This window comes from Rousettus aegyptiacus, unplaced genomic scaffold (genome assembly GCF_014176215.1).
Source record: "Rousettus aegyptiacus isolate mRouAeg1 unplaced genomic scaffold, mRouAeg1.p scaffold_m13_p_2, whole genome shotgun sequence".
NCBI lineage: Eukaryota > Metazoa > Chordata > Mammalia > Chiroptera > Pteropodidae > Rousettus > Rousettus aegyptiacus.
In genome coordinates, this window is record NW_023416295.1 from 97,332,563 (window position 1) to 97,359,491 (window position 26,929).

Sequence of the window (26,929 nt, forward strand, 5' to 3'; positions counted from 1 at the left end):
GTTTACTCACTCCCTGCCTTCTCTATTCCACCTCCCCCCTCCTTTCAGGGAACCGCGTGAGCAGCTCACTCAGCCCCCCCCCCACACACACACCTCGCTTGCTCTCCACCCCCCGGTTCGGGCCCCTTTTTTCGGTGAGGGAGGCGCTGGAAGGATCTTGGTATGTCCAGAGCCCAGACCCACGCCATGCTCGCTGCACGTGCCAGCTCGGCCAACACGCTGGGCGCTGGGCTCACTACCCTTCCTCTCAAAGTGAAATAATATTGAAAGACGGTGGTGGGGGGGGGGAGGGAGGCGGGAGGACGGAGGTGAGGAAGCGCTACCATATCCCCTGTGAATGCAGCCTTGAACCAAGGATGCGTTTGAGCACGTGTCATAGCCGACTGCGCGGGCAGCGTCTCCACTGCAGCCCCACTCCCGGGGTGAAAGCCTGGGCTGGCAAGCGAGGCATGAATCCAGAGGGATCGGCGAGGATGCAGGCGAAGACCAGGGGTGGAAGTTAGGGGCCTCCAAGGAAAGAAAGGGGTGGTGTTTGCGCAGAAGGGGGGGCAAACCTAATCCCTCCTTCGCCCCCCTCCCCTCCCTTCCCCCTCCCCGGCTATTTCCTAGAAAGCTGTATCAGTGTGGCCACGCTCGGCGCAGACACCTCGCGCGGCTTGTCAGCAGATGCAGGGGCGAGGAAGCGGGTTTTTCCTGCGTGGCTGCTGGCCGCGGAGGAACCACTTTGCAGCCCTGCCCCCGGCCTGCCGCAGCCCTGGGCGCCTCGGCGTGCCTCTCAATGGCGCCCGAGGCACCCCCAAGAACAGGAGAGTTTCTGCGTAGGGTCACATTCTACCACGTCGGAGAAGCCGCCCCCTCCCTCCGAACATCCTCCTTTCCTCTCCTCTCACGCCACACACGGAGAGGGGTTGTGCAGGGGGGACGTTGCTCTGGTCCCTTTATTTGGGCTTTTGAAACAGGTTCGGAATGATCGGGAACATAACTTTCAGGGACATAACCTTTATCTCTGGATATGCGAGGTTGCAATTTTCTAAAATCGCCCTCATTTTTCACTTAAGGGGTCTATTTCTAAATTGTCTGAGCCCACCCCATCTTCAAGCAATCTACCCGTGAGTCCTGGATCTACATTCAATACATGGGCAGGAATGATAGGATGAGTTTTGAAGAAGCCGAAATTGGAATGTCGTATTTTGGCATGATACATTACAGGGTGCGAAATTAGAAGGAATACATAGGAATCGGCTTTTTGTGGGTTCCCCTATCCAGGGCCCCTGGCATGCAGAGCCGGGTGGAGGGAGAGGGCCTCGGAGAGCTAAGGAGAGGGGTGGGGGGGGGTGCGGGGGACCGCGTTTGAAGTTAGGTTGGGCCAGCTGCTGTTCTCCTTAATAACAAGAAGAGAAAGGAGGGAGGGAGGGAGGGAGAGATTGAAAGGAGGGGAGGGACGGGAGGGGAGGAAAGGGGAGGAGGAACCAGAGAGGGGAGCGAGGCGAGAGGGAGGAGAACTGCCTAGCCAGTTTGCGTCACTGCTTCGGAGAGCAGAAGAGGAGAGTGAGCTGGGGAGAGCGAGACAAATTTGGAGGGGAGGGCAGGCAGAGCCAGCGGCCCCCGAGGCTCTCCTCTCCCATTGCCCATCCTTCTCCTCTCTTCTTCCCCAGCTCCTCTCTCTGCCTCTAACTTTCCCCCGAAAACCCCACTTAGCCAAAGGAAGGAGGTAAGGGGAACCCTTTCCCCTCCCCCGTCCAAAAAACTTTTCCATTCCGGAGAGAACAGGGGACCGAGTGGGCACCCGCCTGGCCATGGAGCTGCTGTGCTGCGAGATGGATCGAGTCCGCAGGGCCGTGCCGGACGCCAACCTGCTCTACGACGACCGCATTTTGCAGAACTTGCTCACCATCGAGGAGCGCTACCTTCCCCAGTGCTCCTACTTCAAATGCGTGCAGAAGGACATCCAGCCCTACATGCGCAGGATGGTGGCCACCTGGATGCTGGAGGTAGGTCTGCAGACAGACTGTCTGTCCCCACCCTCATTTTCGCCCCTACTCTCGCAGGGACCCTGAAACTGGGAGAGAACACCCTCCGCGCCCGCCTCCCTTTGGCGAGACGCGTGGCTTCTTTTCTGTTCCTTGCAGGATGCAAGATTAACTGGGGGAGGGAGAGAAGAGGGAGGAGGAAAATCTGGGAGAAACGAGGCTCTCCTGGGGCGGGGGTGGGGGCATCCCGCGCGCGTGTGCCCGCATGTGGCTGCCTCTTCTTCCTACCCCCCCATCCCGCCCTGTTCTTCGCGAAACCGCGGCTGCTTTCGGTGCAGTGAAGAAGGGAACAGGACAGTAAAACTGGGGCCCCAAAATAAAAAGCAGCCCCCCAAAAGGCCAGAGCAAATTCCTCCTAGTCTCAGGTCCCCGCATGTGGTCGCGACTCCGCGTTGGCACTTGAGGGGGGAGGGGGAGGAAGAAGGAGGAGGGAGGAGGAGAAAAACGGGGAATTCAGGAGCCCCGGAAGTCACATTGAAGGAACGTGTGTTTTAGGGGAACCCAAAAGAACCACTTTTTCCCCCTTGCTCCGAGTCTCTGCCGAGAGCAAGCCGTGTGCCCACGTATGCACAGCTCTGGACCTGCCGTGGTTTCGCCATGTTGCTTTGCAAACTCTGGTTGGAAAGCCTGGAAAACGTCGCCCGCTCCCCCTCGCACCCCGTTATCCCGGCCACCCCTTTTCTAATAGCGCTCTTTCCCCCAACCCCCACTTCACAATGGTTACTTACAGTTTGGCTTTCCTGTATCTTCGGTGCGGAGATTTGGGTGGGGTGGGAAGTGGGGGAGGAGGTGTGTGTAGGGGGGATATCGGGGTACCCCTAAAGGGGAGATCAGAGTTCCTGCGCCTCTCTCCGGCGGCTCCCCGGTCCTCCTCTTCCCCCCAGCTCGTCACCACGTCCCCTAGTTTCTGCCCTTGTGGGCCGCAGCCGGACACTCCCGCCGCTGCGCTCACCCCTCCAAGTTTCCCCTCGGGATCCAGAGCCCCAAGGGTCGAGATACAGACCTTTCCGGCACCCGAAAACTCCGTTTCGGGAAGCCTGGATCCTCTTTGGGGTTTTCACGCCAAAAGGGCTTTTCTAGGATATTTCCTCGATTTTTAATTATTTTTTGAAACCGTCCCCCCTCGCTCCGACTCCAGCCGCCGCGACTACGGCGCCCTTCCTCTGCGCCCTCCCCCTCCCTTCCCCACCTCTCCCCACCCACCCCCCCAATAACGGCGCCTGGGCCGCGGAGACCACCCTGGATATTTTTTTCAATTGTCGGGATTGATAGAGCAGGGTCTGAGGGTTCGAATGGGACCAAGAAAGAGACCCTCGGAGCCTCCAGAATATTTTTATTGATTTTTTGAAAAGATGACGAAATCCAAAAAAGAGTGAGTGAGTTAGAGCGAGCGAAGGAGTGAGTAGCCAAAGGGAGCGGCGTCGAGCTGCGGGCGGCTACTGCGCATTTCTTTGCCTCCCCGTTTTGGATCTTTAATTCACCTTTTTTTCTTTTTAGGCTCCTGGGGGAATGAATACCCCAGTATCGATGAGCTATTTATATTTACCCCACTTTCCTCTTCTTATCACGTATTCTACTCCGCGCAAAAAATAAATAAATATTTTTATTTCCATAGATTATGCTTTTTTATTTTTTTTCTCTTTTCCTGATAGTATTTTCAAACCCCTCCCCACCCCACCCCCCACCACCCTTCCCCACATTTTAGGTCTGTGAAGAACAGAAGTGTGAAGAGGAGGTCTTCCCTTTGGCCATGAATTACCTGGACCGCTTCTTGGCTGGGGTTCCCACTCCTAAGACCCACCTGCAGCTCCTGGGTGCTGTCTGCATGTTCCTGGCCTCCAAACTCAAGGAGACCATCCCGCTGACGGCCGAAAAGTTGTGCATTTACACCGACAACTCCATCAAGCCTCAGGAGCTGCTGGTAACGACTGTCCCTTTCTCCCTTCCTTTCATCTTGTCCCTCTTCAAGCTCTCTCCTGGACTCTTATGCTTCTACTCACTGCTCCAAACAAATTCTTAGGAGGCAAAATTGCCCACCACTGGAATTTTCATAACTTGTGGAAGATACCTCTTAAAATGAGATCTTTTGTGTTCCTACTGTGTGCGCGCGTGGAACACTGCTAAGAAGCACTGAGGCTACATCCATGAATAAGATCTTCAAGGAAATTTGTATTGGTGAAATTTATTTGCAGTTGGGTGTGCGTGAGTGCCTGCCTGTGTGTGAGTGAATGTTAGGGAGGCACACACAGAACACTATGATAATATTTTAATAAAATTCCAAATTTTCAATCACTGAATTCTGAGACAGTAGTTCCACTTCTCACATGATAGGAATGTGTTGTGGTGTGTCCCCTAAGAACCCGGAGTTCAAAGGTAATATGTTCTGTGTCTAAAGTCTCATGATACCTACACTTAGTAGCTGTTCACTAAATATCAGCTCACTGACTTTTGAGCAAAGTCAAAATGTGGCCCTCATTGGAGGAATCTGAGGCATGGGTTCCTCCCTTCATTGGGGCTGTGACCTCTCTACAACCACAGGGGTCCCGTCTTGACTGATTTTCTGCCAGCAGACCTTTTTCCCACCCGATCTAACTCTTTTCCCCTGCAGCTTCACACTTAAGACGTCCATATTGCAGCAGTGGAATGGTAGAGCGGCTCGGAGGCGCACCTTCAGTGATCTGCACACCTTTCTTTGCAATGTTTAGAAAAGGGGACCCCTCTTAAACACCCTTTCCCCCTCCTTACTGGCAAGGCCTGGGCAAAGTCTGCAGAGCTGATTGGCTGCTAGACTGCTTTTTGTGAGAGGCCTTCCCTTTCTGGAGCTGTGCTGCCATCTAGTGGCAGACATGTGCAAGGATGGGGGGAGGAATTGCCTAGAATGTAGAGGGGCATGAATGACTTCACCTTTGAACCGCTGCCAGATTTCAGCTGCTTCTGGTTTGCTTTGAGAGGCCCAGAAAGGTGCTTTCTTCTGGGAGATCTGCTTCCTTTAATAATGGTACAAGTGGTTTATACTCACATTCCCCTGTGAGAGGGAAGGGCTGGAATTTCAAGACATCTTAGGAGACACAAGTTTAGTAGTCTATCAGGGATTTTTTGTTTTGTTTTGTTTTGTTGCTCCAACCCGCTGTAAAAAGCCAAGGCAGTCTTTAAACTTATTTTTAAAAATTGTTGGAATTGGCAACCAGTCAGTATTTCTCATGGGAGACCAGGAAAATGAATCTTCATGTGGTTCATTTGTTGCAATGTGATGGGCGACTGAGACGTTCTTCTGGGACACCCTGGTTTTTCCAGGACCAGCCAGGCTAGTTTATGTTCCATTCTCCATCTCTTGGCCCTAGAAGTTGGGGTCTTGAGGAGTCCTCCCGTTTTGCAAGTGAGAAAGCTGAGGCCCAGGGAAGCTAATTAGCTCAGACCATACAGTCAGTGGCGTAGGAGGAAGGCTGGGGCTCCGGCTGCCACCCTAGCAAGTGGAAAAGAGTCAGTGTGTTTAGGGAATGGCACACTGACGAACTGGGATGTGCCTCATGCTTCTGAAGGTGATCATGCGATAGGCCCATTTTTCCTCAGATTACGCATATTTAAGCGCCCCCCCCCCCCTTGAGCTTGTTTCCCTTTGGACACGATTCCCCAGAAGTATCTCAATAAGGGAGAGAAGCAAGGTTTTTTTTCTTTTTGGGCTGCTAGTGAAAGTCCCTAAAGAGAAGATGGGGTTATATTGATTCCCCTACTCCTCCCTGCCTTTTTACTAAGGGATCTGTGACCCTGGGGAAGCACCTTTACCTTTCCCCAGATTACCTCACTAATGCTGTGCAGTGGGGTTGCCAATGACCTTCCTGGTGTTGGCAAAGGCCTGTGAAATTTTTAGGTGAAAGGGTGCTCTGTGGTGGAGTACCATTGCCCCAAGATTTCTGCTTTATGTGTCTAGGAGAGAGTTTTAACAGCAGAAAGAAAAATGGTACTTTTTGGCACCTACTACAAGCAAGCTAATTGGTTGCCAAGGATTTAGGACAAGGAACCTAATTTTGAGCATTATCTGTGTGCATCATTTTTCCACGAGGATTAAAAAGACTATTAACTAGTGATGGAGACATATACAATAAATTCCTCCCAAAGGGCCACAATGACCTTGGCAGTATCTTACTGTAGGTTCAACTTACTGGGTGGGCGGGTAATACCATTGCATGGAAGTCAGGGTTGGTTGGGGGTGGGGGAGCTGGAGAGGAAAAGAAATAGAAAAAAATAGAATCTTGGCAACTGCTACCTGGGCTCTCATTATTTTCAGTGGAGCCTGACATTTGAAGCATAAGAGACGTCAGCAACTTCAAAGCTTTAGGGGCACTTTGACAAATGGGCCGCCTTACAATCTACCGGCGTCCTAATGAGCATCATTAAAACTGGTCTGAATCCCACCCCTCCCATCCCCCAGTCCCTTCAACACCAGATCAACCCGTGGGTTTTATACTCTTCTCCCTTCCCCATCAGGAGTGGGAGCTGGTGGTGCTGGGGAAGTTGAAGTGGAACCTGGCTGCTGTCACCCCTCACGACTTCATCGAGCACATCCTGCGCAAGCTGCCGCAGCCCAATGAGAAGTTGCCTTTGATCCGCAAGCATGCGCAGACCTTCATTGCTCTGTGTGCCACTGGTAGGAGCAGGCTGGAGCGGGGTGGGGGTGGGAGTGGGGGTGGGGGTGGGGGTAGGGGTGAGGGTGGGAGCTGAAGAGCCCCGGAAGCCCTTTGTGGGGTGGGCAAGGGGAGGCAGACTGGGACACTAGGCAGACTGGGGTTTAAGGGAGGAGTGGCCCTGAGTAAGCTAGAGTCCAAGGTTTCATTCCTGGGCTGTATTTTCTTTATCTGAGCTGGCATATTCTTTCTCTGCTAAACTCATAAATGGTTTATGAGGACAGGTGTGTAAGGGGAAAAAAGTAGTGCCTGTTTAAGTATTCTTTATGATGCTAAAGTGCTCTTTGAAGATTATATGCACCGCTCTCTGGTTGTGTTTAAATCTTTAATCTTTTGAGGAAAAGGATGGCTTGGAGGTAAGCCCAAGAGGAAATTTGGGGGGTGGGGGCGAACACAGGTGAAAGGAGCACTGTCAGGATAAATATGCCGCCTGCTGTGATAAGCGCTGAGGGAGGCCAAAGGAATTTTTCACTTTAGGGCATTTATTGCCTCCTAGCTGTTCTCTCTGCTGGGTGGGGGAGTGACCCTGGTTTGCTTTTCAGCAAGGACTCACTTTCTGAGTGCTAGATTCTAATGCCCTCCAAGTTCTGCTGTTTTGACTTCTGTCGCAGCTTTAACAGAGCAGTGGCAACTGGCTTTTTCCCATTAACACCTTTCTACTCACTGTGTGGATCCCGCAATTGATATAGTTCTTATTGGCCCATTCGCTCTGGGTTTTCCAAATGAACTAAGGGCAGTGTGGTTTAATACTGTCTTCATTAAACTGAACCTTGACCACTTTCTATCTTCTCAGAGGTAGTGGCCATGGGAAAGAACCTGGAACCTTAATCCTCCAGGGAGAGATGTTAGGAGTTCATATTTTCACACTCAGAAATGTTAGGTAAAGATCTGACAGACCTTTTGTGGGGTGGGGGAGGGGAGTAAATGGGGCAGGGAGTTCAGCTCAGTATGCAAAGTATGACTTCCATAGGTGGAACTGGGGGTTAAGTCTGTCAATAACTTGTTACATGTTATTTGTGAGTATGTACTGATGATCTTATAATGTGCTATAGTGTATATGTTTGGTGCTTACAGTCAAAAGGTCAGGCTTTGCTACTTAGCATTGGGCAACCTTGGACAGGCTGCTTAACCTCTCTGAACCTCAGTTTCTTCATGTGCAAAACATGCCCATTGAATCAATCCTACAGCCTTTTCAGGGTGGTTAGGAAAAAGGAGTATCTGAAAGAGGATATACAAGGAAGTACTTCATAAACCAAGAAATGTATAGTACTGCGGTACTAACACTGAAAATGCCACTATCTCCAATTTTAAGCATTCCAACGGAGATGGATATGGTTACTTTTCCAGCTACCCTCATCCAATTCCTGCAGGACCTCTGTGCTCTGCCTTCGCTGGTTTGAATGGAGGATTCCATGCCACCCACATTTGGTTTCAGGGCTCGAGATTCTTCTCACTGGTTTTCTTTAGTCCTTCCCTTCCAGGTCCAGACCGACCTCGATTTGTGTGTGCATGCCCTATGCCCCTTTGTGGGCGAGTTAGCTGCCCTTCTTGCAGCCCTGGGGGCCATTCTTCACAGCCCCTGTGGATCCTTGCTGTCTTTCACAGTAGCCATTCTTTTGCTTCCTCCCATCTCCTGCTGTCTGTCTGGCCTGGGCCCTAGAGGTCAGGTCTCAATTGACCTGTCATTTTGTCTCCCAGGCCCTGCTGTCCGTTTCCCCTCCCTTGTCATGATTTACTGTGGAGGGGAGGGAGTCAACCAGTCCTTTTTTCTTTGGCCCTAGGACAGCTGACCCTCTCCCAAGCTCCCCCATTGCCCAGCTGTTGATAACCAGAGTCCTGCTTTGACTTTGTCTCTTGACGGCCACATCTTTTGGGATCTGTCCACCCATTCTTCCTCTCTGATCTGCGAATGGGGTAGGGCTGGTGGGTGGAATTAGGCAGTCATGGGCAGTTCTTCAGATTCTGTAAAGGATCAGTCCCTAATATTGGGGATTCCATCCCCCACTTCTGGTCTTCTTGCCCAGATCCTTGGGGCGGCTGCCAACTTTGGGGCCAAAGTGGGAGCCTGGAATTAAGGAACTGAGGACAGAGGTCTGGGGTGGGGGGTGGGCAGAGGAAGTCATAAAGACTGCCTTTTGGGAGACTTGAGCTGGCTTCTGGCAGGGAGTGGGGACGGATAGGAGGAAGAATTGCTTCTCACCAAATAAAAACCATGCGCCAAGTACTAAGCCTCAGGTGTGGACTGGTCACAGCAGAAGGAGGTTCTTAGAAGTGTCCTGGGTCTAGAAAGGATGTGCCTGTCTTGTGACACATTTCTTTCCCTGATCTGCCCTTGAATTGGTGTGAGCGTCGTATCATAAAGAATCCCCACTGCGTGGATGTTTACGCAGTCGGCCTGTCAGTGTAAAAGCTGTGGGCTCCCTTTCTTGGAGGAAACCCCCTCCAGTTAGATGAGATTCCATATTTTGGGACCATGGATGAGTGCCTAAGACTGTCCGGCAAGTCGCAAGCACGAGGTCACAGAACCACAGGTAGGTGACACCAAGTCCCTCCAGCCTGTTCCTTACACGACACAGCTCTCTCTCCCTCCAATCCTGGATCTTCTGTGCTGGAGCTGAAGAAGCCCCTGCAGCCAAGGTCTGGAGGCCCACAGGGTTCCAGAGGGGGTGGTAGCCAGTCCTCAGGCCGTGTGGCTTGTCTTTAGGAAAAGCTGGTTGTGAAAGAGCTGGCAGCGGCTGTGCAGTCTGTGGAGAGCATATGTGTGTGTGAAAGGGGAAGGCAGAGAGTTGGAGAGCACAGAGGGGCCTGAAAGAAGGGCAACCTCACTTTTCAGGGCTGGAAGGTAAGATGGTGGCAAGACAGAGAGGCGTCCTCTTTCCCTTCCCTGCTCAGCCCAACTTGGCGTCTGTAAGAGAGAATGCCTGAAAGTGCCTGGTGTTCCTTTCTGAGCTGCCCTGGTCAGTTGGGGTGAAGGTGAGGTATTCATAGCCACCAGCATTCCTTTTCCTAGCGCTTCGATCCTGGGGCAGCAGAGCTGAGCCTCACCATGCCCCTGGTTGTACCTCCCCTGGCAGAGCCCACCTCAGGTCTGCAAATGAGACAAGTAGACCATTTGAGATTACTCAGTGTCTCACTTTGGTGTTTGACGCATACCATGCTCAGCGGATGATTCCAGTTAGTCTAGAAGAGCCGATGGCATCGAGTTTGAACTTTGGGTGGGGGTGAGGGAGCAGGTACTTCACCTCCTTACCCATGGCACCCCACATTTCCAAGCTCTTTTTGCCTAGAAGCTCCACCTCAAGATGCTGCCCTTAGCTGTTGGCACCGCGCACAGGAGAGCCCCGCTTCCGGCCCCAGCCCTCCTGGCTTTATGGAAAGGGGTCTCATGACTTTCTATCACCAGGTATAATAATTACAGCAAAACGGTGGAGGCCCAGATAGGGTAGGTGGCTTGGCCCTTGATCCAGAAGGGGAGGTTTCCAGGAAGGAAGAATTGAAACCACTTTTCTGTCTGTGAGTCTCTAGCTCCCTCCACAGCTCAGAGGTCATGGGGCCGAGGGGAAGTGGTGTGTTGAACCGGGAAGAACCCGGAGTCTCAGTTCTTCTGTTAAGTGTGCCTGTGGGGACAAGCAGTGTGACGGGCCGTCTCACTTCCCATCTGCCTGTAAGATGAATGAGGAGTAGGCTGCTTGCCTTTCTCTAGCTACCTCCCACCTCCTTCCTCCCAGGCCTTTCGAGTTAAAATGACATTAGTCTGTCATGGCAGTCCTGAGCCACAAGGACAGGGTGTGCTGAACCTATTCTGGGGGTGGCAGGTGTGTGCCGCGGCCTCAGACTCCTTCGTTGGCCAATGAGCACCCTGGGTTCTGGCCTTTTAAACTTCCACCTGACTGCAGGTTGGAGAAGGGGGAGAAACTGGAAAGTACCCCATTGGGACATTCTGCTTCTCCAGCCTCAGGACAAGTGTCTGTCTAACCCTAGTGGTGAATAGAAGCAACGCAAGCGCTCTTGTCCTTAAAGGCCTCGGGCCACCAGAGCCCCACCATCTGCTAAACTGAACCTGCAGGGCTACAGAGTCTGTAGTTTTAGACCTGTGTAGCTCAGATCTCTTTCTTCAGTGAAGTCTTACCAAGAAGTGCAGATACAAAGCTGATGAATATGGAGCATTTCTCACTGCCATTGCCCAGACAAGGGAGCCCAGTGGGGCCCAAGGAAGTGCCGTGGTGTCCCTGAGAAGCAAGGCGGCTTGTGCAGGGCACACAGCTTGCTGGGACCGTGGCTGGAACTAGCACCCATCTCTTCGATCTCTGAGCCAGGGCTGTTCGGGGGCTTTTCTTCCGCTTCTGATAGGAAAGAGGGCCCTGTATTCCTCAGTGGGGTGTGGGAAATGGCCCTGGAGAGTATTCGCCTCCTGGTAAGTTATAAAGAGCACTGGCTCCAGAGTCCCAAAGCTTCAGTCTTAACCCCAGGCTTAGCATTAAACATTAAAAAGTCACTTAGCATTTCAAGATTTCATTGATTCATCTAGAAAAGACAGTGTTTTGAAATAGATAAATTTTAGATTTTTTAAAATTATTATTAATACTTCACCATCACTACTACATAGATGAGTAGACAGACAGCCCCAGAGCTGCCTCTGCTCATCGTAGAGCAAGATAACCCCCCTCAAGTGTGCCCCTTGCCCCCACCACCTAGCCAGGAGCAGGAGGTCATGCCAGAGGCTTCTAGTGAATGGGCATTATTCCTTAGCTTTGGGTAAACCACACCTGAATGTGGGCAACACTGGGAAGAGGATTGCCACCATCTGTCTTTCATTCAATTTATGTTTATGACCTCTTTCTGTTCCTCTGTGGGACCTCAGTTTCTGCCACTCTTGACAAACCAGAAGGAAGCTTAAGGGACTTGATGAGGTCATTTCTGAGACACGTCCACAACCGGTAGTGAAATATTCTCCAGGTGACAGAGAGCACTCTTGCGCTCTGGCCTCAGCACTCTCAGCCTGCTCTCGGCACCAGCCTGCTGCCCGGGGACACTGGGCCCCTTTCTCCTTGCCCCTGCTGAGCAGACTCTCCAGCAATCAGAGTCGCAATTCCACAGGATTTCCCAGTGGTAGCAGTGTTGGTGAGGATGGTGGTGGTGGTGGCAGCTGACAGGTTGCTTACCCTGGGCCAGGCACTGCTTTCTCTTGGATTATTTTACTTAATCTTCAGAACAACCTCATGAGGTAGGTATGATTATCATCCTTATTTGCAGGGCAGAAAACGGGTAGAGAGAGGTCAGGAACATGCGCATCTTCACACAGCTGTAGGTGGGGGGACATCAGCTCCACGTCCTCCACCTTCTGAGGCTTAGAGCTTCTTGGCCTTACTATTCAAATCCTACCCATCTTGAGGAGCCCTCCTAAATATCTCCTTCACTGCTCTGATCCACTCGAGCATTTCCTTTCTTTGAGAAGTTTCTTTAGAAGTTACCCATGTAGTTTGTGCCTAGCTATTCAGAGTGTACCATGTTAAGCCGCGTTACTGTGTTTCACATCTTGAGGGAGCCATCCATGTTGTCTAAAACAGGGAGGAACATGTCATAATAACTTGATCAGATTGGATCACTGGCCAGTTAATTGCTTCTCACCCTGCTTCAGGAGAAGGATGGGGTCTTAGGAAGTTAAAACGTCTTACCTTTCCATGTGGGCAACCGAGGGTGAGGACAGAACCTCACCCTGAGTGTGCCTTCTGTACTAAGATACAGCTTCTTGGCACTTTTTGACCAAGAGACTCAAATTTCTGAGAGAGTTTCACTCATTTTTTATTTACTAAAGTAAAAATAGTATTAAAAGAAAATTTACAAAATTTTATTTCCCCCATCTAACAGTAGAAAATTTATGCACCTTTTCTGGGTATCCTCCCAGTTCATCCCTCTGCATGTGTATACATGTATTTACATATTTGTGAAAAGTTGTGATATTGATTAGAGTATCCATGCATGGTTTTCTGCTCTCCCTCATCCCAGTGGATGTGGTCGGCTTTTCTCAATCCAGTTACATCGCCGAAGTTTTAAGGTTTCCAGGAATGGCGGCATAGGTTGGGTGGAACTTTCCATGAGTAAGTGTGGGGGTTGGCTGACTAGATCTAGTGCAAGGACACCGCCCTTCAGATGTTTCATTCTAGTGTTTCTCTCCTCTGTTTCCCTGACCGGCAGAGAAGGAGGTGTCTCTGCAGTTGTCCTGAGTAGCCCCTGGTACCATGTGAAAGGAGCAATGCTCTCTGGGCAGAGATGAACTGTGACTCTGCTGGCTGATGGAAGCCGTGCTGTATTCTATTGTCAATTCCTTGGTTTTTTTTTTTTTTTTTTTTTCTCCTTGGGAGTCAGTCTTCTTCCAGATCCTTGATTAAAAGCAAATTAGAGCTGGACGGCACCTGGGAGATTAGCCAACCTAATGTCTTTAATTTTTTTTTACCTCAACCGTGAAGAAATACATTTTATATCACGACTCAGGATACACACATACAGGTACACCAAACTGATACAAAAGTTTCTCAAAATGATATTTACTCTTACTACATGCAGTACTTCCTGATACTTTCTATCCTGTTCTGTTCCATTAAACACCACAAAATGTTGGTCGTGACCCATCAATGAGTTGCAACTGGAAGTTAGAAATAGGCTGCTCTAACCCTACCCCTTATTAGACAAATAGGATTGCAGGTGCTCAGAGGGAGGAGGTATCTTGCCCAAAGTCCCACAGTCTGGACCTGGCATTTTGGTGATGAGCTTGCCTCCTGCCTGACTAAGCAGAGCTGGGCAGTTGCTCAGGGTTCCAGAGGAGGCCACTAGTCTGCTGCCATACAGAGTGGCAGAGGAGCGGTGCAATGGCTGATCCTCGCCACGGGAGCACTCTGCCCAGTTGGTGCTACTCTGAGGTGCCGAGAGGCAGCCATGTTTATGCACGCAGTGCTCCCCAATTCTGGGGGACAGGAAACAGTGTCCTAGGAACACTCCCCTCAGGGTTTTCCAGTCAAAACAAGAAGGGACGTATAATCCTCTGGACAACTCTAGTGCCTACCTCTGTATACCACAGGACCACCCATATGTACCCACTAACTTCCAGAAGTTAATTAATTTCCTAAAAATAGGAGTTGGTTTTACACGCAGTGGGACGACGAAGATAGGCATGTGTGCGGTGTGCTTCCTGGTCTGAGGTCTGGGCAGAGGGAAGGGAAGCCAGCGGTACCCTCCTGCCCTTCCCTGCCAGATGCTCCCCACCCAGGCCTGGCGGGCCCAGGGCCAGGGGCTGGCTGCCTCCTCTGCATTATGAATGTCACAGAGGGAAGCTAATGAGGTTATTGGGCAGGGAAACACTCCTGTGACCCCCTGTGGAAGAGACCTACAGCAGAGCAAGAGGCAAGGAGGCTAGCTTTGTCACTGTCCATGGGGATGGAGAAGGCACTGGAGGAGTTAGTGGACAGCAGGCTTTGGGCAGAACATAATACATGTCCCTCAACTGGTAGAAATGGAATGAACCAAGGAGACAAACAGACCGTCAGACGGCCAGGCCTGCTCTGTTCATGGGATTCAGCTGAGATGGGAGTGAGTAGGTGCGTGGGTCAGTGATTCGGCGGTGTTTCCAACACCACTGACTTGATGCTGGACAGTGGGGTCCCTGATAAGTGTTTCCGTGGACTATGTTCTAATAAGGCGTTGTATAGGAAGAAGGGGAAATAATAGGTTGAACTGTTTTTGTAGGTTCGGCCTGATGTTTATGCTATAAGTTGGAATACATCCCATGTCTCCCCCTTGTACCTCTCCTTCCACTTGTACGTATGGCAGATTTACTAGAATAATGCTAACACCAGAGGTAGCACGCCCCAGGACTGTTAGGGTGGGTGATGAAGCTGTAACCTCTGTAACATAGCGACACAAGTCAGGGAAGGCTCAGAAGTCTCAGGTTTCTTCTCCACACGTTAGGGTAATAACTGTATGTCCCGTATATGGCTGATGTATGGATTAAAATGGATATAACGTGGAAGGTACTGTACATGTCGGTAGGTGGTAACTGTTAGCAAGAGTGAGGTGTGGGTGTCCTTATGTCCCCCTGATGGACAGAGCAATGGCTGATCTTGGCCGCCCAGCCCCTTTGGGGGAGTGCTCAGAGGAAACCGAGGTGCCCGGGCTCCCAGCAGAGCCCTCTAGTGCACAGAGACATCCTCTGTATTTGCTCTTGGAGAAGTACAAGTGGAGGGAGTTTGGGCCCCTCACATTTACCCTCATTTTACGCTTTTTTATTCTCCCTAGCAAACCACTATTTCTTTCCAGCAAGAAAATGGGATTTTTTTTTTTTTTCAGGCCCAAGAGCCATAAAATCTAAACCAACTCATCCATCTGATTAGGGTGCAGTGGCTGACCTTGGGCTCTTGGCTAGATTCCTGTGTGTTCTCCAGGTGCCCAAATGGTCCTCGGCATGGGGCTAGAAGTTGGGGATTGTTTGAAACTTGGCCTTCATCACCCCATCCCCTCCATAGCTGCCTGTCTCACTTCATTACCTTTATTAAAATAAAATTTGTCTTGTGTTGTTTGAGGCCATAGTAGTCCTTGCTCCCTGTCCAGAAAACATGGCAAGGTCACATCAGGGTTATCATTTTCATAACATTTTACCAGCTTGTACTTATCTCTCCTTCCAACATCTAGAACCCTCGGCTTTTCTCACTTGGCTGGCACAAGGGCTATCTGTACTGGTCTAAAACCCACTCTGCTTTTGTCATCAACCCCAGAGGGGACTCTGTCTCATTTCACCATTCTGCCCCACCAGAGCCAAAAACCCCTCATAGGATTGTGGGACTGAGGGTTTGAGGACCTGAGTTCTCTGTGAATTCACGGTGTGCACTGTACCTTCTCTGCCTCAGTCTCTTCATTTTTAAAGAAAGGGTGTCCTATGAAAAAAAGACTCAGAGCTGGTTGTTCCTGTAGAGTCAGGGCCACTAGTGCAGCTGACCCATTGCCATCTTATTTCTGGGTATCTTCAGACTGGATCCCAGTCCTTCCTGTGCCCTGACCTTCTTCCTCTTGTTTTCGCAGACTTTAAGTTCGCCATGTACCCACCATCGATGATTGCAACTGGAAGCGTGGGAGCTGCCATCTGTGGGCTCCAGCAGGATGAGGATGTGAGCTCTCTCACTAGTGATGCCCTGGTGGAACTGCTGGCCAAGATCACTAACACAGATGTGGTAGGTGGCGGCCAGCCTCTTGGTTAAACACCAGACATCTCTTTTCTCAGCTCCAGGAGAGACCATTGGTTTGATGATGTGTCAGAGGTATTTTTGTTGTCGGTTTCTGTTTTCTAAGATCAACATCGAGGTGGCACAAAATCCAGCAGGTGAGGCTTCCTCCTAAGCTTTCAAAAGCCTGCGTGCCATAAAATAGAGAAAACTTAGCAAGCAGATAAAAGTGGGGAGGGGAAGGCTGGTAGATAACTTTCCTGTACGACGTGGGCTTCTCGCTGGGTCTGTAGTATCTTTTCATTTCCATTTCTGTACACGTTAGGCTGCCTCTCCTCCAGAGCCTCGAGCCTTCATGTCTTATCACACTGAAGCTGGAAGGCACAGAGGGAGGGAGTGGAGACACCGAGAGGCACCCTACCTTGAGAATAGGTCCAGCCGTGACAAACTGTTCAAACCTGCCTGTCCCTCATGTTCCTTTTGTTCAGTGTGGTAATGAATTAATAAGCACTTAGAAAAGAATAAAGTGCCACACAAATTCAAGGAACTATTATTAGCTGTAGATTTTTCCATGCCGAGTGCCCTGTGGAAGGCCCAGAGGCTGTAATTCTGGTTGCCAGAATTTGAAGCTCCTTAGAAGAAAGGATTTGAGACAGACCAGGGTCAAGTGAGGCTCTCATTTAGCTGGTAGGAAATTGCAGTCCTTAGAAGGTCTGAGCCAGGGTGGTTCTGAGAGGTCAAGGAAAGGTGCAGAGGGCTGAGGGAGCCAGCCCGGGGGAGGGGGCAGCAGCGGCAGCAGAGGCAGAGCTGGGACTAGAACCTGGAAGCTCTAAGGCCCGGTCTGGGAACTTTGCACTCCACCCTTGCTGCAGTTGTGGGATCTTTTTGTTTGAAAAAGCCCTTTGGTTTAAAGGCAACTTGAGAAAGGGGTGTCAGCACTGAGGCCTTCGTGAGTCACCATGGAGAGGCTCAGGAATGCAGGGGAACTTCATGATGGCCCCTCTGGGTGTTCCAGGGGGATTCTGAATGCCCTGCCGTGGGAATATATTGAGTTAAGGGATAATGTGGTTGACAAGCCTGTGGCTAATGCCTCCACCCCTGACGCTGAGCAGAAGGTTGAACCTCAGAGAGCCTAAGGCTGCAGCTTCCTGCCTTTCTCACCCACCCACCTTGCCTTGGCATTTATGACTGTCTGCAGGAAATGGTGCAGGGAAGTGTTGAAGGGTATGATGGAACAAACCGGGTCCTCCTCTGAAACAGGTTTATGTCTGCTGTTATGTTAACGTGCTGGCTCTAAAACATAGGCTTCTAAAACATGGTTTCCAAACATACAGACTGAAGAGACCCCTCCAGTGCAGCTTCAGGTGAAGAATGCTTTTTGAATCTTCTAGAGGTAGATCTTGGACAGAACTTAACATTTATAGAAAAGATATATTTCCTTCCTTTTCTGAGTATATCCTATTAAGACTGCCTTGCAACATGGACTCCCAGTCAGCTTAAGACAAACCCCTTCCTCCACCCCAGAGACAAAAATGTCAGTGAGGAGAGTTTGAGCCCCAGGCATTGTAACCTCTTTCAGACATTTATAGACCCACTCTGACTGGCTGATTGCCCCACTGGGTCAGTCTCCAGCCTTCTTCCATATCTGTTTGTCACCCCTTATTGATTTCAAATGAACGGAGGTCACTCCTAGGATACCACCAAGGCTCTTGGCACAGCAAGACTACAAACCGACCTCTCATATCATTGACTGCTTGCTCTTTTTAGATACTATGTAGCTGGTCCATTCAAGTCACTTGTCAGACTGTGTTAAACGGATACAAAACCAGCTCAGAGTTCTCCTCTAAATCCCAGCCATTAAACTGGAGATGCATAGATATGCCTCTTTCTCACTGGTGGGTCCAGGGTTAAACATTTTAGTATTAAACACCAAGCATGAACACAGTAGAATATAAAATTCATACCACTTTTTCAGATAGTGGTTTGAGATCTCAGTAAGTTCCAGGCCTACCTTTGGGCCCCAGAGGCTTGCTCACTCTCTCACTAGGAATGTTCTTAGTGGAAAGCCTTGAGCAGCACTGGGCCTGGCTATGTGCGTGTGCCTGACTTCCCGTTGCTAAATGTCTTCCCATTGATCATCAGCCTATGTTCTCCGAAGAGCTGAAGCTCAAAGAGTAAAGGAAAATGTAAGGATTAGAATTTAGAATGCATTAGCTTTTGGACGGAAGTGAGTTTTGCTTCCTGAGCTCTGTTTACCATTTCATGAGTCAAGAAATGGTGACTTTCAAGCAGTTACTCTACATTCATTTCTAGAAGTATTTGTTGAAGGCCCACTTATTGCAGACTGTTGCATTACAAACGAATGTAAGAGATGAGCAAGGCATGGACTCAAAGCTCTGTGGTGGGAGTTGAGGTGGGTGGGTAGTGCATGGAAAATAAAATAGGGGTTTTCTGCCTTGTAAGGAATTTAGCAACTGTATGAAGAATCAAGAATAAACTACATAAAACCCTAGTAACTGAAGATCATAAACGAATGAATGCTAAATAATGCGTTAGGAACCATAAATGCAGCAGGAAATCACTTCAGGGAGGTGCTTACCAGGCGTAACAAAATGGAGGCCTCCCAGCAGAGTAAAGTTGATGCTAGAGAATGTCCTTGGAATGGTGAAGCCAAATGAGGTAGGTACGTGCAGTGGAATGTTATTCAACCTTAAGAAGTGGAGTTCTGATACATGCTATAACATGGATGAGCCTGAAAAACATGCTAAGTGAAATATGCCGGATACAAAACGACAAATATAGAATTCCACTTAACATGTGGTACCTAGAATACTCAAATGCATAGAGACAGAAAGTGGAATGGAAGGTACCAGGGCCTAGGGAGTGGGGGGCATGGGGAGTTATTGTTCAAATGAGTATGGCCTTTCAGTTTGGGCTGATGAAAAAATTCCAGAGGTAGAAGAGTGGCGATGGTGGCATGATGAATTAAATATACTTGGCGCCATTGTATACTTAAAAAAAATCAAGAAAGAGTCTACAGCCATGCCACCCTGGATGTGCCCGATCTCATCTGATCTCGGAAGCTAAGCAGGGTCAGGCCTGGTTGTACTCAGATGGGAGACCACCAAGTGCTGTAGGCATTAACAAAATAAAAAAAAAAATGAAACTAAAAAGTAAGAAACGATCAAGAAGGTAAATTTTATGTTATGCATCTTCTGTCACAATGAAACATATGTATGCACACATACACATATACGTACTGTCCTCAGGCCACGCTGCGAAATGCCCATAGGTTTGCGTTGAGCATTTCCATGGGGAAGGCAGGCACACAGGACTGCATTTTGCCCCTCTCCCCCTCCCCGGCTCTAGTACTCTGAATGGGAATCAGGAGTCCTGCAGCCCTGCCTGCCCCACGCTCCTTGTTATTTGCGGGCTCTTTAAGCTTATGGTGTTCACTATGCAGTGATGGTCAGGGATCAGACTCTTGAAACAGGGTCCCCTTGATTGGTTTGAGACAGCCGGATGACTTTTTCTGCTTCCCTGGCCAGCGGCAGATAGCTTTGATAGGAGGGAGCCATGCATCTCTGAGAAAGTTGGTCTTTGTTGCTCCCTCTGGTTGCCAAAATAAACCGGAACGCTTCATTCCAAAGAGAAAGCTGAGTGAGAAGCCTGACAGTTTTACAGGGAATAAAAGTCTCAGAGGGTGGTATATTTTAAGTACTTTTTCCTTCCACTCATAAGTGTTGCTAAAAACAGACGCCAGCCAGAGAGGCAGCTCTGGCTTTTGGGGGAACCTCTACCGGGTTTCCGTTGCCAAGGGTAAGCTGGAGAGGAGGGATCGGCTGTCCTGGTTCCCCAGTGAACCTTTCCCCAGGCAGAACTGGGGTTCCTCTTCCGTCCCCTGGGCACTCTGCTCGTGCCATGTGCCAGCGTTTATCTCACTGTTCACTTGTCTATAGAACCTCTTGAACAGGACCCAAGTTTCCTCAGCTCTTTCTTCAGAGCCCCTGGCAGAGTCATTGTGGAATGATGCTGAAGACGGGGGAGGGAAGGAGGAAGGAAGGGATGGAGGACAAAGGGTGGGCAGATGGGTTCAAGTGTGTTTCTAATCCTTTGGTTTCTCCAGGTCTTTTCGAAAAGCTACATATTTAACGTTAATTATATGTCAAGGCCCTCAGAGTTTTACCTGACTTTATCTTAGAGCAGGTCACTTTATTTTCACATGACGCGATTTTACTAATTCACTAATCAAAAAGTAGCATTGAGGCTCATAGGCCATAAAGATGTTGTGAGGTTATTGGAAGACACTTAAGAGAACAGACATAGAATGTAGTCATTTGGTCATTATATTTCTCCTCGTCTACCCAGGTCACATCAAAACTCTCTGTCACATTCTAAAATATCACCCAGAGAAGATTTCGAAATATCCCTTCCTTAGGGTCAGCTCTGCACGTTCAGATCCTGATTGCTAGCGAACTATTAAGAAACAGCAGTGAAGTAAGAGAAGTCTCGATGTTGACTACATTATTCATAGATTCCCTGGCATTGTATCTTGGTCCTCCTTAGCTAGAAGCACGGACCCCTCACAGCACACCTCATCCTAAAGGCCAATCTTACTGAGACTGTCCTTTGTGGACTTTACAGGGTCTGTGGTCAAGAACCTTGTGAAGAGTTGCAGGAAGGGAGGCTGGGGGTGGGGAGGTAGAACGAATAGAATTGAAGGCTGATGCTTCCCTCTCTTGCCTTATTTTTTCTGTGGGCCTCATTTGGTATGCAAGGAAATAAGCCAAACAGCCTGTGAAGAAAGGAAGAATGAGATAGTTTCCTAAGTTGTCTCTGCCTGAGTTGGCTGCGGGTCTGGGGCTCATTCAGCCCTTTGTCTCCCTGTTGAGTGCAGTGCGTGTGTGGTGACAATGGAGTGATGCAGTTACACTGAGGGCTAATGGTAGGAGTTCCGTCAGCCCATTCATGGAGGCAGAGGAGGGTGCAGGGCGCGGAGCTCGAGCCAGCGAGCAGAGGAAGTCGGAGGCCCGTGTAACGAGCTGGAGATCACAAACACTGCTGTCAGGGTTCCGAGGCTGGGGGCGTGGGCGAGGGAGGGGGCCTATCATCATCGAAGTTGGAGGCTTGCCCGACCTCCAGCGCTGTGGAGTGCCACCTGTCCAGGCTGACAGACGAGCATTATGGCTCTCCTTTTAATCAGCTTAATTTGGGGCATCGTAACAGAATGGCTGGTGCTTTCGGAGGCTGCCGGAAAGCAAAGGTCCTAGAGCCGCTTCGCTTTACATGCACGTAGCAGCTTTTCGCTGGAGGCACTCAGTTTTTTCCAGCCACTTGGGTTATGTCTCCTTTCCTTGGAGATTTCTTGGACCTACGTGTCTTTACTTGGAGCTAGATAAAAAAGAGGTGCCTAGGGAAAAGAGTTCTGAAATTGGAGGCTTGCCTTTTTTTAGGGCCATTCTTAGCTTTTCACTAGATATAACTGAGGGGCAAGCCAGGCTTCAGTTTCTAGCTGTAAAATGAGGGCACTTGGCTGTTTGAGCTCCAGAAGCCCTCCAGACCCCCAAATTCTCAGATTCTGCAATAATCTATGATGTTGTCTTATAATTCTTCCCTTTGGGCATACTTTATTCACGGTTCTCCAGCTTTGCCTCCTTTCCCAGTCAGGCTCTTCAGCTGGCCTTGCTTTCTGTTCCCTCTCTCAGCTTGACCTGCTAACACAAGCTTTGCTGGATTGGAGGCAGGGCGCGCTCCTCTTCCCTCCAGGTCACGTCCCCACACTCCGGTCCCAGGCACTCTTGTGCTGCTTTTGGGAGAATTGGGAGCTCCTCAGGTCGGAAGTGGGGGACTGCGTGGAGTTGGCATGATGGCTGCAGGCCATGGCACCACCCCTCATTCTCCTCTTCCTTCATTTCCACCAGCTCACAGGAAAGTCACATCCTCTTTGGAAGCGCAGGGAGTGAACTCTGTCTCAAGCAGGGAGGAATGCTGGTCTCTCTCCATCAGAGAGTAAAATGTTGGACATCATTTATATACAAGACAGGCTTTTGCCCTTAAGCTTCTCATCTAGCGAGATCAAGAGATTTGTGTAGTTGCAACTCGAGCTGATAATGGCCAAGTTGTGAAGAGGTGGACCCTGAAGGAGGGTCAGGCAGAGACCCCTGAGAGCTTTCCAGAGCGGTTAGCTTCCTGCTCGTAGGGGAGCCTAGAGGAGGGCAGGGAATAGTGCTCAGGGTCACTCATTTCCGGGATAACTGCTTTTGTCATTTTTCTCTTCAGGTAAAATGATCAAAGATCAAGAATGGGCTAGAATCAGTCATGATTTAGATTGAGACTGAAATGGGGCTGAAGAAAAGGGAAGAGTATATATTTTGTGTGAAATCTTCCTTCATTTTATTCAGAAAAACCTGTTTACATGTTCTTGGCGGGACTTACATCAATATGACACTGAATGTATGTGATAAGTTGAAGTCCTATGGCTCTGAAAATCCAGTAGAAGTGACTGCCAAATGTCCTAGCCTTCCCTGTAGGATTCTCAGAAATGTTTCTTTAAGATCTCAGGCTGCCAGAAGGAAAAGCTAATACCAGGAAAAGTAGGGACATTGGCGACCCAAAAGACTCTACATGGCCTAAAATCAAGTTTTTTATATTTCTGGAGCCCTGTCTTCTCATTGGAACACCATGTATCTCAAGGATGCTGGTGTGGCTGACGTGGTGATGGTCATATTATTGGGGTAAGGTATGTGCTGACCTGATTATCTTTCCATGGGGGCAAGACAGGGCCTCTGAGGAAGGACAGCTGGACAGGATTGGTTGGGAGGCACTAGGTTTCTTGTTAGGGGACAAGGTGTTCCACACGAACGTCACGGCAGGAAGTCCTCACCGAGAGGCAGTGCCATGTCAAGCCCTCTTTAGAGAGAGCTCATTGCTGACACCTAACAGGCATTTCTTCTGGACTCTAATGCTTATGCTTATGTCCATACACCCAACACACATGTGTGCGCACGTGTACACGTGGTCCCTCAATCAGCTGAGAATTCTGCCATCCTTTTTACGTTACAAAAGCTCTTTCTTGCCATGTGCTTTGGGTAGGATTTGCCTTCCGTGGAGGCCACAGTTACTGTCTGTGGTTTGGAAAGGTTCTAATTCATTTCCCCTGCCTCCTAGAAACAAAATCGTAAACATACCCTTCAAGCTCTTGAAGTACCTCTGCAGGGAGGTGGCATCACACAGTAACTGCCCATATTCAACTCATTCTCTGCTTTAAAAAAGAGAGAAAGAGAAAGACAATATTAACTTCTGTTCCGTGGCTCACATTTCTCAGTGAGGAATGGAGGGGACTAAGGGAGGGTGCTTTGCTCCTCTCACTTCTCATGGAGGATTCTAGCATTTGAAAATGGATATAATGCTGACTACATGGCCCCTAAGAGCAAAGCAGCTCCTTCATTTGGGGCTCAAGTAGAGAACAAGCTATCTCAGCTTTAGAAGGAAAACTGATGGAGTTGGACTTACTGTCCAGCTCTGATGCAGGACTTGCCTTAACCTTAGCTTTGACTTTTAATTTTTTTTTTTTTTTAGATTCTAAGGCTTTAATGTTTTTAAATATCTTCTACTACAATGCAGGTGCCCTTAGAAACATTATTCCTTTATCCTTCACCACCTAGACCTTTGGCAAGTGGTGAGTGACCTAGAAGCACCGGTGCTGTAGTATGGCCTTGGAGGTGGGGCACAGGGAAGACCTAAGCAAGGAGGCAGGAAGGCGGGAGAGACCCATCGGCTTCCTAACCATTACTTAGTGTAGGGTCAGACAGTGTAGATAGTATGACCAGGAGAAGCCACGGGAAAGTTGAGAATTGTCCATGGGTCCTTGGTTGCCAGTCCCTTGTTCAAGGTGGCACAAGGACCTCTGCGGCTGGATTATGTCTCTCTCGTTCAGCATTCAATCCCCAGTGCCAGTCACACAATACCCCTTCACCAATCTTGAGCATATGCTTATGCGTACCTCGCCTTGAAGACGTCTAGAGAATTCTTTCCGATTCTTGGAGTGATTTATTGTTATCCATAAGTAATAATCAAAAATTATTGAACTGACACGTATAGCACTTCATACATATTATCTCAGTCAGTCTTTACTCTATGAGCATTTCATTATCTTTATTTTACAAGTGCAGAAACTGAGACCAGAGAAGTTAAATAACTTAGCTGCTGCCCTAAGTGTGGTGGGAGGACAGCGAATACCCACCCTTGCTCTTTTCATTTTTACATACTGGGCGAGATTTCCTCTCTCCCCTCAGCATATGTCTGCTGTTGTTCCTAGTTTAATTTCAATGGAAAGCTATAGTTTGAAATGTGGAGTGGACGAGATGGGGGAAAGGAAAATTTTGGCGTTCTTGAGGGGTTAATTCCAATTCTATTTTAGTTCTTTGGAAAGTAAAGATAATGCTTTTGCGCTTGGCAAACAGTAACCTCTGGGCAGGGAAAATTGCACAGTGAAACAAATGGGAAGCATATATTAACCCGTGGAAAGACCCAGGCAGATTCCATTTCACTTATTTTCCATATATATATGCTGCTGAAGAGAGTGCAGAAAACCAGCCTTGCAGTGGAGAGAGGTTGGAAAACATCCACTAAGAGCAATTTCCTAATGGGAACCATAGTCTCTCCTTAGTGACAGACACCATGACTTGCCACTGCATTCCAGGTCCACCAGCTAACTGAAGCTTCTGCCTGGGGCAAACACATTCTGAATTTTCTCTACCAAACATAGACTAATATCAGGGCAATACCGCAACTTCTTTCTTAAACCCAAATTAGACACCTCAAGTGTCAAGAATTTTGTAAACATTCTGCGTTGTGAGAGTTAAGGGAATGATGACTAAGCAGAAAAACAGATTGTTTTTGTTTTCAAGCATTTATATAGTTCATGTGATGGTCAGTATAGTTAAGTCCGCTCTCTTCTTTCTTAATTATGGTTCAGGTGCTGTTTGTCTAGTACTATAGCACTGTCTAGTACTGGCCTTCCCCTTTTCTCTGTCACCTCCCAACTTCCCCAAGCAGAAAGCATCTTATGGCCCCTAGATTACTAGGCACTGCATGTCCATCCGTGGCTCATAATCTATGCCAGTGCTTCTCAGATGCTCCGGTGTTTACGAATCGCCCTTCTACATTTCTAACAAGTTCCCAGGTGACGACGCTGGAGCATGGACTTGGAGTAGTGAGGTTCTGTGACACTTAAGAACACATCTCCTTTCCTTCGCATTTATTTCTACTGGAAAACTAGCATGGAATTATGCGAGGCTTGAACTGTGTGTGTTTTCTTCGTAAAATGCTCCTTGCCCTGTTGATGTTGCTAACAGTTCTCTCTGGTCTGGACCATTCTCCTTCTAGGATTGCCTCAAAGCCTGCCAGGAGCAGATTGAGGTGGTGCTGCTCAATAGCCTGCAGCAGTTCCGTCAGGACCAGGGGGATGGATCCAAGTCGGAGGATGAACTGGACCAAGCCAGCACCCCTACAGATGTGCGGGATATTGACCTGTGAGGATGTCAGTCAGGCCGAATGGGAGAGACATGTTCAAATCTGCTCTCTCCTTCTTTATGGTTGTGTTTCGTTCTTTATGTTTTAGGATAAAACTTAAAAAAAAAATTCTGCCCCCACCTAGCTCATATTGGAAGGTCTTTTAGAAATGAGAGACAAAGGTCCTATAAAAACAGAATGATTAAAAGCATTTGGTGCTTATTCAAAGTACAACAGGAGGGAATCCCTTGTGTATGCGGACAGTTATTATTTGATTATGTTAAAAGTAATAGTAAAATGCTTACAGAAATACCTGCAGAGTAGCTAGAGAAAATGTACGCCTGCAATATGGGAACAAATTAGAGGAGACTTTTTATTCATGTTAACTAGCATATATACACCCCCTTTAGGATAATTTCAAGGAACTGTGTATGCTATTTATGGCATGATTAGATTGCAAAGCAATGAACTCAAGAAGGAATTAGAAATAAGGAGGGACATGATGGGGAGGGAGTACAGAGCAAGCTCTCAACATGACTGAACCATTTTGGATATAGAAGCACCTTTGCTCTCAACCACCTATTATTAAATCAGCCACCTGTTGCTGGATTTCTCATTATGAACTCTTGCTGTCTACAGTAGCTGCTACCTAAAAAAGATGTTTTATTTTCCAGTTGGACGCAGGTGATTGGATCCTGGGATCCATGTTTTTTGATATCTTGCTTCTTCTTCCAAACATGGTTCATTGTAGACACCACCACGTTTTTATCTAAAGGGGCAATCTAGCTCCAGGCCATTACCAAACTCATATGAAACAGAGGCAGATGGAGACCAAGGGTGGGATCTGGAATGGAATCTTTTCTCTTACTGTATTAAAGAGAATAATGTGACCTTGGCATCCCTTATTAGGAGACAACTAATTTTTGGTGCTGATTGGCATGTCTGGTCCACAGTTTAGCATTGTTATAAACCATTCCATTCGAAAAGCACTTTGAAAAATTGTTCCCGAGGGGTAGATGGGATGGTTTATGCAAATCATGCTGAATAGACTCCTCCCTTTTTCTCTGGTGCCCCTTCCCCACATACACTCAGGCCAGGTACTATTCACTTTTGGTATCTGACATACTCTGGTACATAGTTCTGGTGTCCCTGTGAGGACTCAAGAGAAACCCTTTTCAGCTGACATTCCCATCACGACATTCCTCAGAAAAGCCTAAAAACAGATATCTGTTATCATTTCGATGGCATAGAAGGACCTTAATTCCCACCTATATACTTCTCCTTTGGACATGGAAAGAAAAGTTATTGCTGGTGCAAAGACAGACAGCCGAACATCAGTGTGGCATTTTGTTCCCTTTTCCGTTTTGTTAATTTCATTGCAAAGTTGTATTCAGTGTACTTGAATTTTTTTCCTCTCCACTTCTTAGACACATGCAGTTAACAAAGAGGTTGGAGCAACAACTTTTTTTTTTTTTTTTTGCACAATTATAATTGA

The 26,929-nt window shown here is 48.6% G+C and overlaps 1 protein-coding gene and 1 long non-coding RNA gene across 2 annotated transcripts in view; one reads left to right on the forward strand and one right to left on the reverse strand.

Annotated features, from left to right (window-relative positions):
- The window catches only part of LOC107513451, a 29,262-nt gene extending 26,080 nt beyond the window's left edge, over nucleotides 1–3,182 (reverse strand). Inside the window, exon 1 of the long non-coding RNA XR_004955586.1 lies at nucleotides 2,759–3,182. This is a non-coding gene — a long non-coding RNA (uncharacterized LOC107513451). The remainder of the gene's footprint in view (nucleotides 1–2,758) is intronic.
- Nucleotides 1,516–26,929, forward strand: CCND2 (cyclin D2). The gene is made up of 5 exons (XM_016150142.2): nucleotides 1,516–1,991; nucleotides 3,736–3,951; nucleotides 6,516–6,675; nucleotides 15,782–15,930; nucleotides 25,309–26,929. The coding sequence occupies exons 1-5, from the start codon at nucleotides 1,797–1,799 to the stop codon at nucleotides 25,456–25,458; spliced, it is 870 nt and encodes a 289-aa protein (XP_016005628.1). The 5' UTR covers nucleotides 1,516–1,796; the 3' UTR covers nucleotides 25,459–26,929.